Genomic DNA, 13,584 nt, shown 5'->3' on the forward strand with positions numbered 1-13,584 from the left:
TATAATCAAGGTATACTTTCTATGAATTTTGACTATTTCTTATGTAAATCAGACATGACTATATTTGTTGTAAACTAATTTCTTATATATTTAAAACTAGCCCAAAAAGATATCAATTATCAACTACCGGACACCGGATCGGAAACAAAAGTTGCTGCCATGTGACCAGGAGGTCACGGGTTCAAGCCTTGGAAACAGCCTCTGGCAGAAATGCAAGGTAAGGCTGCGTACAACAGACCCTTGTGGTTGGGCCCTTCCCCGGACCCTGCGCATAGTGGGAGCTTAAGTGCACCGGGCTGCCCTTTTTTTTACCCTATTGGGCCTACATATGAATTGGACTTTAAATCCATGTGGGAGCCTCAAGCCCAGTCCATTTAATAAGCTATTTGCTCTTTCTCTGTCTCTCATGAATGATCAAATTCTCCAAAACACTTTGCTTCTCTGCTACATTAATAATCAAACAATTCTTTCACCTTAAAACACTCAAAAATCATACAAAAATAGACAAATTTCAGTTTACAAATCTCAAATTCCCCTTTACCATCACCCCATTTCCCCATAGATCATTCTTGATTTTGAAAAAAAGAACAAGGTATGAAATTGCACAAACAGTCAAGTAGAAGAGATGAGGAATTACCCAATTCCCAAATGAACCAACCATACTCACCAAAGACCTTGAAATACCCAAACAGATCTCTTCCAAGATCCATCAATTATCTCCTGAAAGAACAAAGACTTTTGTTCATTCTTGTTGGTATTCTAATTGGTTCCACTTTTTTCATCATTCAACCTAGTCTTTCTCACCTTAGCACATCTTCTGAACCACATTCTTCAATACCCAGATCATATAATGCCTTAAATCATGAATCTTTGTCAACATGGTCTTCATATAATGATAAAGATTTAAACTTTAGGGTAAATAGGGGTACTGGGAGGGTACCAGTTGGGGTTGGGAGGAAAGGGATGAGGATTGTGGTGACTGGTGGTGCTGGATTTGTGGGGAGTCATTTAGTGGATAAGTTAATTAAGAGAGGTGATGATGTTATTGTGATTGATAATTTCTTTACTGGAAGGAAAGAAAATGTGAAGCATCATTTTGGGAATCCAAGATTTGAGCTTATTAGGCATGATGTTGTTGAGCCTATTTTGTTGGAAGTGGATCAGATTTACCATTTGGCTTGTCCTGCTTCACCAGTTCACTACAAGTATAATCCTGTCAAAACTATTATATCCTTTTTTCTAGATCAAGATTGTTCAGATTCATCAGATTTATGCATAAACACCTCTTTTGTTTTTGTGATTCTGTGTGCCTACATGATACTTAGTTCAATCTTACTTAGTGCTATGTTGCCCGGACTCTCCAAAAATGCTCTACTTTTGATGGATCCGAGGCATATTTGCTTATTTAATTTGTATTATCCTGTCAGAACTGTTATATCAATTTCTAGATCATGTAAATTCATTGGCTTTATGTATAAATACCTCTTTTGGTTTCATTAGTTAATGCTATGGAAATGAGAGTTCTTTGATTAGTTTATTGGATTTTGATGGGTTTGAGATCCTTAATTGTGATTACAAGACAAATGTGATGGGCACCCTTAACATGTTGGGGCTTGCGAAGAGAATTGGTGCGAGATTCTTGCTTACTAGTACAAGTGAGGTTTATGGTGATCCACTTGAGCATCCTCAAAAGGAAACGTATTGGGGTCATGTGAATCCAATAGGTGTGCAGCAACTAACAAATCCTGTTGTTTTCTTTTTTTCCTTTTTTGAAATAACAAGTTATTTCTTCAGCTGATTTTAATGATTTTTGAACGTGTTGAATCACCTAGGTGTTAGGAGCTGCTACGATGAGGGAAAACGGACTGCGGAAACCTTGACTATGGATTACCATCGCGGTGCAGATGTCGAGGTAATGAAGATTTGCCTTTATAGAAATAAATATAACATGTGATGGAGCTGAATGCTTCTGTGCAAAATTATCTGCTTAGTTGGGTGCTGTAAAAAAACTAAATGCAGCGTCTTGAAGTGCTGAGTTAAAATGCACTATGAATTACATAGCTTTTCGTCTTTGATCTAGGAAGATCAGTGGGTGCTTTTTGTGCCTTTTGGAGAATTCTTTACTGATGTATAATCTTTATATGCCGATTAGATGCCTAGAGTAGGGTGAAACATTCTTGAAACATTGAAAGCAATGGCAAGTAACCGATGCAGATTCTTTAGGAAATTCAAAGAATCAGCAGCTAAGAAGAGAAAAGGAATTGTGAAGAAGAAAATAGCTAATGCTTTCCTTCATACTTCTCCCGAATGTCGTTACAGCTGATAATACCCAAAGACTGAAAAGGACCTAAATGCTACTAAATAAGATAATAACAAAACTATGAGAGACTACCCCATAATTCCCTCTACACAGTAATAATAACTAATTCAACAACCTTTGTACTACTCCGCAAACCAACTGTACAACTCTAGTAAACATGTATCAGTAACAGAAGATAAATTTATGGTGTAAAATTTTTCTATGATGAATGGTACTTCTTTAAATGAAAAGTTCGAATAGGAGGGAAGTAATACGTACAGGTAAAATGGCTTATTCTAAAACTAGGTCGTAGGAAGCTGCCTACACGTAGTTCAGAATTGTATGTTAACATGTGATATGCTTGCTAGCATTTATGATATAAAATGAAGGTTTATATCTATCTATCTAAATTAATTGTTATTATTACCTTTTTAGCATTTCTGTAGGAAAATTTTGAAAGTTCTACTTGAAACCTATTTTTTTGCTAGTTCTTGTTTTGAGAAGTTGAACAAACTCCAGAATATTTGATGATGAGAGAGCATGGATTATAGGCAACAAAGTAGCAAGTCATTTCTTTATTTTCAATAAGATTCAGTCTATTTCCACTTGCAAAAGTCAGAGTCTAAGTGGTATAGTAAGTGGTAACGTCAAAAACTTGCATGTTCCTCATGGATTACCTAGAATGTTACAGCTCATAATCTTTGTATGCAGGTTCGTATTGCTCGGATTTTCAATACATATGGACCTCGTATGTGTCTAGATGATGGCCGTGTTGTCAGCAACTTCGTTGCCCAGGTTTGTTCTATCAGCCAATGATATCATTTAGTTTAACTTGAGCTTGTTTTGGTATTTATTATTATTCTAAAACCATGTTTGCAGGCCATCCGCAAGCAACCAATGACAGTATATGGTGATGGAAAGCAAACTCGAAGTTTTCAATATGTCTCTGATCTGGTACTTCATCTTAATGAGTTCTCTTCCCCATTCCCTGTCTCAGCCTTAGCATGTTACTCTTACCTATGTATACAAGGACATCAGATGGCAGTAGATGTTATTGGTTGAACGTGGTCAAGGGTAGCTATAGCCTATAGCAGAAGGTGTTAATTTCTTGAAGTGATTTGTTCACTGGTGGTAGGGATGGTACTGAAACTAGCCTTGAGTTCTTGGGGTCCTAAATATATATTGCCTGTGTTTTGAACTTCTTAGGAAAATCTTTCAACCATTTAGACGACAAAAATAACTCTAGAAGTTGTAATTCATGTTATGAGCAACTCTCTATGTTCTCCCTTTAATGAAATGTACTTCCTTTCTAGATCTAAACATCTAGTTTTCTGTTAAATTTGCATCACAATATTATGAAGTAAAATTCTAAAACTGGACAAGAGGTTAAATTTATGGAGTCTCTTCCCTCAAAATTTTGAAGTTCATTGAATAGAGAAGAGACTCCATAAATTTATGATCTTTAAGAGTAGTTACTTTGAGCTGCTTGTGATATTTTGGTCTGTTATGAACATGTCACAATAATAGTGAAGATGTGGAATGAGTACAAAGATGCTACATCCTATTCAAAACAATATAAGATTGTTTTATGTTTGTTTTAGAGGAAGATTATTTATGTTCATTTTCACTTTTTGAGGAAGATTATTTAAGTCTAAAATGAAAAGCAATAGTATATGGTTTTCACTGAGAAAATTTTTGCTCTTTAGAGTTTAGACATAGGCTAATTATGTCCTCTATAAATAGAGGTCTTGTGTATTCTTTCATCCGGTCATTTGTAAGGCAGTGGTACACACTTAAAAATACCTTATATTGTATTCAGAAGGGTGGTAGGTAAAAGATAAGTCACATGTCATGAATTTAGTGAGCATTCATATGATCGACCTCACCCTACTTGAATTTATCTTGTATAGTTCTTGAAAATATACACGATAGAATAATGTAAATTCAGTTTCCCTAGAAAAAGAATAAAGGTGAAGTGAGATAATATGAGATTTTGGTGCTTAAATGCAGACAATTAAATATCTAAGCTCAGCGATCCCAGAGAATGGCATGATAGGTGCATATGTAACAAATAAAATAAAATAAAAAAGCCAACTATGTTATGTGAGTGAAATGTTGCACTTTAGAACAATGTTATATTAGAGCGAATGTTGGACGTCTAAACTCCAACATATCTACACGATGAATGTTGCAGATGTTAAGATAGAAATGAGGTTACAAGATTGGATGAGATTTGAAATAATAACACTCCACATTGGGTGAAAGTTGCATACACGAAGGATAAAATGAGAGAAGTTCACCTGAGACGGTTTGACTTATCATGCATACACTGTATGCTCAGTCAGTAGATACGACTATAAGACAATTGAAGGCAACAAAGGGGAATGAGATAGGCCTAAAATAACGTCGAGGGGACTTGTCTCAACAGGCTTACGATCTATCAAACCTAATGTGGACTCTGCTTAGTGAAACACAAATTGGAAGAAAATAATTCATATAGGCCATTCCAACTAGTTTTGAGATTAAGTTCGTTCTTACACTCACATTAGCTCGAATGTTCGTCAAAAGCTTTTCTCTTTTTCTTATTTATTCTGATTGGAGAGTTGTACGTGTGAATATGATAAATGTGAGATTTAAAGAACTTCTAGTTTGGAAGACCCATATATTTTCTTAAAAGACGAATTATTTAGTATTAGAATAAAAATTGACCTAGATAGAGCAGAATGAAGGAGGTAGGTTCATATAGTTGATCCCACTAAGTCGTGACTAAGGTTTGGTTGATCGGTGTATTAATGAAAAACTTCACTTGTATAAACTTGATTAGTGTTTATAGGGAGTCTTGATATCCATAAGATAGGCTTCTTTGTATTGAATTCAGAACAAATTAAAGATATTTAACTTTGTTTTGATGAAAGGTTGATGGATTGGTGGCCCTCATGGAGGGTGAGCATATTGGCCCTTTCAACTTGGGAAATCCAGGAGAATTCACCATGTTGGAGCTTGCTGGGGTAAGTCATGATTATTTACGCATGTGTACATGTCTACAGATATGTTCGGAACTATTTGTGGTTAATGTTGCTCATTGATAAATAAAAAGTTCGTTCTCTTGTACATTTAGTTATAAAAAGAATATCTCTGTGTCACTCGCATCCTTCATAAACAATTTTGACCTGTTCTATTCTCATATTTATTGTACAACAATAAGCTGAAAATATTAGTTAGAAGAGTGAATCTTGTCTCAATTTTTGTTCTAAGTTTTGAAGTACTAAATTTGCTCTAGTTAATATTATACCTTTTTATTGCAATTGTTTATATAATTCATGAGTGTGTATTGTATGACATATGAGTGCTAATTGAAGATATATATATCTATCATATGGCACCCAAAAATGTGGTCTAATGGTCAATGAAGTGAGTGCAAATCTTGATGACCATGGTTCAAATCTTAGCAGTGTCAGTGTTAACACTGAGTGATTGCCTATACTTTGGTAGCTTAGTTACTCGGTATTTGTGCTGGTGAGAGCTGGTAGAAGGTACCTGGTGGAATAGTTGAGGTGTGCACGAATTCTTCAAATAAAATTATGGCGAAATGGTCTAATGGATCCCTGTACTTCTATGAGTTTGTATGTTGGACTCTCCTACTTAACCATTTGCCAACTGAACCCCTGAATCTATTGGAACACAATATTTTAAACTCTTTTTTTGACTACTCAGTTGTGTGTGTACCACAAACACTGACACATAATTTTAAAAATAATTGTAAAATGACATGTAGGAAATGACTTGGATATAGTCTTAAAAGAACCAAAATCTTTTCATATTCTCATTCTTTCATTGTTCATCTAGACACCCGTACTCTTTTCTTATTCATGTTTTTTCTTCATTCCCACAAAATGGTTCGAGTGTTCTTGTTGGTTTTGGTCGATTTTCAACTTATCTATGTAAGTTTTTCAGCTTATTTTCGTATTTATTTGTTGTTCTAGGTTTCATCTTCTATTTGTGTCTTTGTTTGGTTTTAAGATTTTAGTCGATTTACATTGATTTTGTTGGAAATTTTTGGGGGTTTCGCTTTGTTTCGTGCCTAATGCTAGTGTAAGATATTTTTGTAGTAGTATTATGCCTTCAATGACATGTTTTATGATTTTGATTAGATTCTAGGATTTTAGCAAAAACAAATTGTCATGATGATGAAGAAGAATACAACGAAACCAACAAAAAAATTGAAGCAAAAAGTAAACTGAAAATGCACGAAAAAGAGAGCAGTATAACGATAGGAAAAAAATGAAGAATTTTGGTGAGAGAAGATCGAGAAAGAGATGAGAAAAAGCTCAAATTTATCCAACAATGGTGTTAGATGCAAATGGGGAAGAAGATGGCTTTATAAAGCCCTAATGTGACTGTAAAGCCCTAATGTGACTGTTAGGCCCTTTTTAGAAGGCCTCACACTCATATTATGTGTGTATCACACACGCTCCTTGATTGTTTATTCCACAGAGGATGCCAAGTCAAAAAAAGTATTTAAAATGTTGTTTTCCGATGGGTTCAGGGGTTCAATTGGCAACTGATTAAGTAGGAGGGTCCAGAATACAAACTCATACAATCCCATTAGAGTTGATGGAATGTCTAATGTCAAAAAGCAAGTTGTTTACTACTTGGTAAAGTAAAAAAAATCAAATTGTTAATATGTTGTACTTCATCATGTAGTTATCTTATATCATGAAATGTCTTAAACATCATACCAACTTATAGCTCTCTAGTTTTGAGTGCTAAAAAATGTTATGAAACAGGTGGTCAAAGAAGTGATTGATCCCAGTGCCACTATCGAGTTCAGAGACAACACTGCGGATGATCCTCACAAGAGGAAACCCGATATTAGCAAAGCAAAGGAGCTACTAAACTGGGAACCAAAAGTATCGTTACGAGAGGGGCTTCCCCTCATGGTCAATGATTTCCGCAATCGTATCTTGAATGAAGATGAAGGCAAAGGGAACTAAACAAGGATACCTATCAAGAAAATAGTATGTATAGCTTGAAACTTAATTTTGTTGTTTATTACACTCAAAGTTGATATGCATTCTTTTATTTCGTCATTTTTTTTGTATTTTCATTGTAATTGCAGATGGCTCGCCAAGCGATAAGCCACATCTATAGCCTCATAAGTTTTCTTTTCCATTTGAGTTTTCCCCATTCCACTTCCTATAATTCCAACAATGTTTGGATTTGGTTTCTATTTTGGGCAACTGCCCTGTGATGTTTTAAAGAAAGTGTTTCTGTTATGATGATCAATAGTGGATTTCTCCAACTCTCCAGATTTTTCCCTCTGAACACTCTCGCGGTCGTCTTATTTGTTGTTGCTATTGTTCTTTTCTCTATCATTTTCTCTATGGCTTCTTCGCTATTATATTATATGCTATACTTGAGCCAAGTGTATCGAAAACAACTTTTCTATCTTCACAAAGTAGAGCTAAGGTTGCATATGCACCACCTCTCTAGACCTCCACTTGTGGGATTACATTGGGCATGTTGTTGTTACTCATGTGGTTGTCTTACAACTTGTTTGGGTGGTTTTAATTACCTCTGGTATTGTTACTATAATAGTTTGATTGTTACTTAAATGTATCGTATCGTATTATTAAATTCGTTGTTATGTAACAATGATTATTTGGTACGATTACATTGGTAAATCCAAATTTTTGTGTTCCTTTTGGCTACTAGATTTTCATCATTTAGGGTGCAGCATTTTGGTTGTTTCTTGCCTAGCTGTGCCACACTTGTATTGCTCTCTCACAACAATATTTTCACGTATTGCCTCTGCTACAAATTTCGTTTTTGTTTTCTATTCCTTCGGCTACTAAGATGTTTTAGTTCACCGATCACTATTTTTTAGATAAAATTTTGTTGAGTTTTTCTTACTTTCCTGTTAAGTATGTAAGAAAAAAAGAAACAAGTAATGAAAAAAAGAGAGTATTTTTTCTTTTTCTAGTCATATGATTCTGGTGAACATTATTTAAGAAAAGTAAGTAGCTTTGTGTCACAGTAGTTTAGTTGATTGACTATCTTAACTTTCACCTTATTAGCTAGTGAGGGTTCGATTCCTCATCTTATAATTCCCTCTTCCATTTCCCCTTCCCCTACCCTACCTAGTATTTCTAAGGTGAAAAATGCACAACTTTGGCCACCCATAGTGGCATCTTCAGCCAAAGCTAAATTTGATTAGCTTTGTGTTGGAGATATAGTAAACCTCCTACTATAAGGTGATTCTCTGAGATCGGAAGGAAGAAAATTGAATTTTGAAAGACTAAGTCCATGATTAGTAGGATAAGGAGGGTTAGTGTCCTCTTCCTCTAAAAAAGGGATATCCAACTTCTGAGGTTAGCATGGTCACGATGTGAGAAGAGCAGATCGTTGAAAGTCGTGAATATATATAGTGGTTGTTGTACTTTGTGGTTCACCATTTATATATTGGCAAAAACATTATTTCCATTTTTAAAGATGAGACTTTTCAATAATAATATTTTGCCTATACATTCCAATAATTAGAGGAGAAAAGAACACCAAAGTGACATTTTACCAATATTGAAGGATAAGTAGGAGCACTATCCAATTTTAAAAAAGAAATTTGTCTATATATTCTCATAATTAGACAAAAAAAAGAATACTAATTTAAAAATAAGTTATTATAGTAAAAAAAAATAATCTAAATTGTTTCAAACACCGACAGAATCGGAAGCATTGTTTGCTGATAAATGCACATTTTGTGGGAAAATAGTTGCGGATATGTTGGAATTTAAAAAATAATTGACCTAAAATTATTGGGGTTTAATTTTCTTTTCACACCAACTGTTACGATATATATATATTACTTTTGTAGTAATTGTAGAAAACTAAAGATCCTATTTTTACTACAAATTTGTTATTATGAGTTGAAAGAAAATAATATAAATATCATCTTCATCCAAGATATTTATCCTCATAATTTTCTTTATTAATTTCCATCTTCGAGAAAATGAATGACTGAAGATGCACTTCGTACTCTTACACTTTCATTTAACTCTTTGCCTTCAAACTTAGGTGCACCACCACTACCATTAACATTACCGCTACCACCGCTTCCTCTTCCTTCACTAGTAACATTAACAACGAAGGAGCTCGTACGAGAGATGATTTGACTCATGAACGAATGTGTAGGACGTCTAAACAATCTATTAGAAAAGAAAAGAGAAAAACAATCACTCCACCGTATCCTTGGGCGACCTCAAGACGTGTCATATTGCATATTCTCGATTATCTCGTATCGAATGAAATTACTACCATATATATATCAGGTGAAGTTCAGTGTAAGAAATGCCAACAATAATATCAAATTCAGTACGATTTGCAAGAGAAGTTCAAAGAGATCGCTATGTTCATCTTGAAAACTAAGAGGTTGATGCATGATAGGGCACCAAATATTTGGATGAACCCTAATTTGCCTAATTGCAAATATTGCAACCAAAGAAAATGTGTTAAGCCAATTATCTCAGAGAAAAGGTCAATTAATTGGCGATTTTTGCTATTAGGACAAACAATTGGATGTTGCAAAATAGATGAATTGAATTATTTTTGCAAGCATACAAAAAATCATAGAAGATGTGCTAAAAGATAAGACTTATTTATCTTACGTATATGGAGTTATTTAAGCAATTGGATCCTTAAGGTAGGCCAGTCAAATGGGTCGGTTGGCCCCCTAACGACCCCCTAAGATCCGCCCATTAAGGGTCCGGCACGGGGGAGATCGGATCGGGTACCAGTCCAACACACAAAAAAATTGGGTCGGTCCAGTCTATTTTTGGCCTTGGCCCGATAAGACCGGCTCGGTAAGGGAGTGGTATCGGCCCACCGGCCCAGGACCGGCCAGTTCGCTAATTTGTTTTTGGTAAAATTACTTAATTGAATGTGTTTTAAAAAATATTTACCATTTTTAAATATACTTTTATTTTATTACTATTTTTAACAATCAGTAACAATACTTTCATTAAAGACATTATACCCCTTTTTATTTGAAAAGAAAAAGGCTTTATCTCTCTCTTTCAATAAGGGTTTTTCTTCAGCGTGTCTCTCTCTTTCAATAAGGGTTTTTCTTTAGTTTCAGCGTATGTATCTCTTATTCCTTCATCTCTTCTTCATTCTTCCCTTATTCTTCATCTTTTTGTTTGTTTCAGACGGAACTCATAGATTTTAGGTGCACAATTGTAATGAAAGGTCAGAAATCTCCTAGAAGAAGCCCACGAATTCGAATTGTTGATTCAACCGGCAGTGGTGAAGTGAATGTCGGTCCTACTTTTAGTTTGAGAATTTCTGCAAATCAATCTCCAGAAGAAGCTGGTGATGAGGTTAATCAAAATCTCCAAGCATTGTATGTGAAGAAAAAGGGCGGTAGAAGTAAGAAAAAAAGCAGTGAATTGAGTTCTAAATCTAAATCGAAAAGGATTTACCTCTTCAATTTCAGTCAAAGAAAGTGAGACCTACAGTTGCTCAGGAGAAGAATCCAAAAAGTCGAAATCGATTGTGCAAAAAAATGGTTTTATCGGAGAGTTTATATCCGGTATGTCATTCTACCAACACATTATTTAACTGATAGCATTTTCTATCTATTTATGTGTATTTTCTTAGTTTGTTGTTGTTTTGAACTTGTGTGCTAGATGTTGAAGAAAATTTTTGTGTATTTGATACTTTTATTATAATCTAAATTTATTTGCTCAAATTTATTATATCAGTGATTGTGGAGAGTTTTGCCATGAATTGTTAGATCTTTTGTGTTGCAATTTGTTTATTTTTTAAAATAAATAAATAAAAATGAATTAAACTTTGAACTAAAATGTATTACACATGCATTAAAGTTGAATTAGAAGAGAATTAGAGACGAATGAAACATGTATCTAATGAAACCAGCCTTCAGTGATCTGTAGGCCACAAAAATGAATTAAAGTTGAACAACAAAGGAATTACACACACATTAAACTTGAATTAAAAAAATTTTGGAGACGACTGAAACCTGTAGCTAATGAAATCAGTCTTCTTTACAAGCCACAAAAATGAATTAAACTTGAATTATGAGAGAATTAGACACGAATGAAACATGTAGCTAACAAAACCAACCTTCAGTGATCTGTAGGCCACAAAAATAAATTAAACTTCAAGCAGTGATTAGAGGTGAAATTGTCAGAAGAAGACTCATTGCCAAATTGAAGTTCATGTTGCCACTTCATCAAAAACCAAACACAAGAGTTTATCAAATTAAACTCCCTACTTTAGAACATTATCATGACAATAATGATAAGAAACTCATCAATAGTCCAAGGAAAATTATGAAATCTAAAGAACTAAAGGTAAAAGCAATCATTCAGCCTTTGTCTAATTAATTTTCCAAACATTGGTTCAACTATAAAAGACACCTACTAACACATCTTATTTTGACTTTTATGGTTTGAACCTCCAAATGAAAATTAAACTTGTTTATTGTTTTTATAACTGTAATATGGTTTTATTTTTTGGCAGCTTAAATGCAAGAGCCTTAGGACTTCGAATTTCAACTTGGCTTCAGAACAAGACAGTGAAGCCTTGTGGTCAAGAAGAGAAGAAGCCATTGACAAACGAGAGCATTTGATGAAATACTCGTTTTCACTCAGGGTAAATTCACTTGCACTTGCATTATCTTACTCATTTGTTAGTAAAAGTAGGAGTTCACTTGTCGATACAGATAGTGCAAATATTACGCTTACCAATGTATTTTAACATGTTGTAGCGGTTAACTTGCCTTATTTTCTAGATTACTAAGCTCACTTTTTATGAACGATTACCTATAAGATATTTTGAAATGACATGATAGTATATTACTTCTTTTCAGGAGAACAGAAATGATCGAACTTTACACAAAGTATTAACCAGCAAGCAAAACAAAAGAAGCTACAAATTTGATCAGTTGGCAGAACTTGAGGCACCAACAAAAGCAGGGTTATTTGAGAAATTGAGATCATTTAGAGACTCAAATGTTCCTCTAGCTGATATGAATGGGATGACACAACTTCAAGTGAGAAAAATGCATAGAGAAGATTGTATAGAGGACCTATATTCTCCTTCTTCACTTCGAAGAAGATCATTTTCTAATGTAAAACGAAAATCGAACGTTGATGTTAAGTCATTACCAAGTTCTCCTATATTTCCTACTTACATAGCTGCCACAGAATCTACAAAGGCAAAAACAAGGTCAATGAGCACACCGAAGCAACACCTAAGGTTACACGAGACATTGTTAGGTCAACATTCTCCTTATAACCTCAAGATTTCTTCTTGGAGATTATCTGATGGTGAAATGTATGACAGTGCTAGAAAGACCAGAACTTCTAACAGGTAGCTGTGAATATAAAAGGTGTTTTACCAGGATTGAAGAACATGAGTGTTGTACATTATTACTAGCTTTTTTAAGGATAGTGTCCAAGTCGGTTTGCTCTCACCTCGACAATTTCACCAAGTGTTGTTAACTTCTATCAGTACCAGTACTAGGTAACTCTAGCCACTAAGGATGAGTATGTACATTATCGACCTGTTTATCCAGTACTTCCAACAAGGGAAAGCACAAAATCCTAGATTTGCAGCATTACTTCTGGATATGAAAACAATCAGAAAAATGGAGCTATAATTGGAGCTTCAAACTTCTTGAGTAATCTATCTACAGTTGATTGATGAAAGCCAGTGCAAATATTTTATTACTGATTTTACACTTCCATAGACTTGCCACAATGTGTATATATATTTATCAGCATAATAATAGTATTTCTTCATGATTTTAGTAGAACTGCATCTCCCCATGCATTTGTTGATGATTTGAACTTGTCCCATTTTTCTTTTATCAAAGCTAGTCATAGTGATGTTTTCAAATTCTTGTCATTTAGTATTATTAGAATTAATTTTAATTTTTTAGGACATGTTTGATGACACGTTAATGTTAAAGTGTTTCAGTAGTGTTATCAAACTGAAACCTGCATTATGAATTAAACTTGAATGAAAAATGAATTAAACTTGAGTGAAAAATGAATTGCATACATATTAAAGTTTATAATGTAATACATAGCTATCTTTTTAAGATGATTTTTGTTCATGTAAAATACACTTTTAATATAGTTTTTTGTTCATGTAAAATATATCTTCTTTTTTTATATAATGTCAATACATAGCTACGTTAATGAAAAAGTGTTTCAGTAGTTTATCAAACTGAAACCTGCATTATGAATTAAACTTGAATGAAA

General features: G+C 34.1%; 2 protein-coding genes across 3 annotated transcripts; both read left to right on the forward strand.

Moving 5' to 3' along the window:
- Positions 1 to 407: 407 nt before the first annotated feature.
- On the forward strand, positions 408 to 7,608 carry LOC129882195 (UDP-glucuronic acid decarboxylase 1). 2 transcript variants are annotated; one of them, XM_055956387.1, is made up of 7 exons: positions 408 to 1,227; positions 1,577 to 1,724; positions 1,833 to 1,912; positions 3,011 to 3,094; positions 3,179 to 3,253; positions 5,215 to 5,307; positions 7,087 to 7,608. In XM_055956387.1, the coding sequence occupies exons 1-7, from the start codon at positions 595 to 597 to the stop codon at positions 7,291 to 7,293; spliced, it is 1,320 nt and encodes a 439-aa protein (XP_055812362.1). In that variant the 5' UTR covers positions 408 to 594; the 3' UTR covers positions 7,294 to 7,608. The 2 variants fall into 2 exon arrangements, with proteins under 2 accessions (XP_055812362.1, XP_055812361.1); XM_055956386.1 differs by lacking the exon at positions 408 to 1,227 and having other exon boundaries at positions 1,499 to 1,724; positions 7,087 to 7,317; positions 7,419 to 7,608.
- Positions 7,609 to 10,533: 2,925 nt separating this feature from the next.
- On the forward strand, positions 10,534 to 12,692 carry LOC129881977 (protein IQ-DOMAIN 12-like). Its single transcript, XM_055956086.1, has 5 exons — positions 10,534 to 10,671; positions 10,788 to 10,883; positions 11,470 to 11,667; positions 11,837 to 11,968; positions 12,186 to 12,692. Exons 1-5 carry the CDS (start codon positions 10,534 to 10,536, stop codon positions 12,690 to 12,692), a joined length of 1,071 nt encoding a protein of 356 aa, XP_055812061.1.
- The last annotated feature ends 892 nt before the right edge of the window (positions 12,693 to 13,584 follow it).

This window comes from Solanum dulcamara, chromosome 3 (genome assembly GCF_947179165.1).
Source record: "Solanum dulcamara chromosome 3, daSolDulc1.2, whole genome shotgun sequence".
NCBI classification, from domain to species: domain Eukaryota; kingdom Viridiplantae; phylum Streptophyta; class Magnoliopsida; order Solanales; family Solanaceae; genus Solanum; species Solanum dulcamara.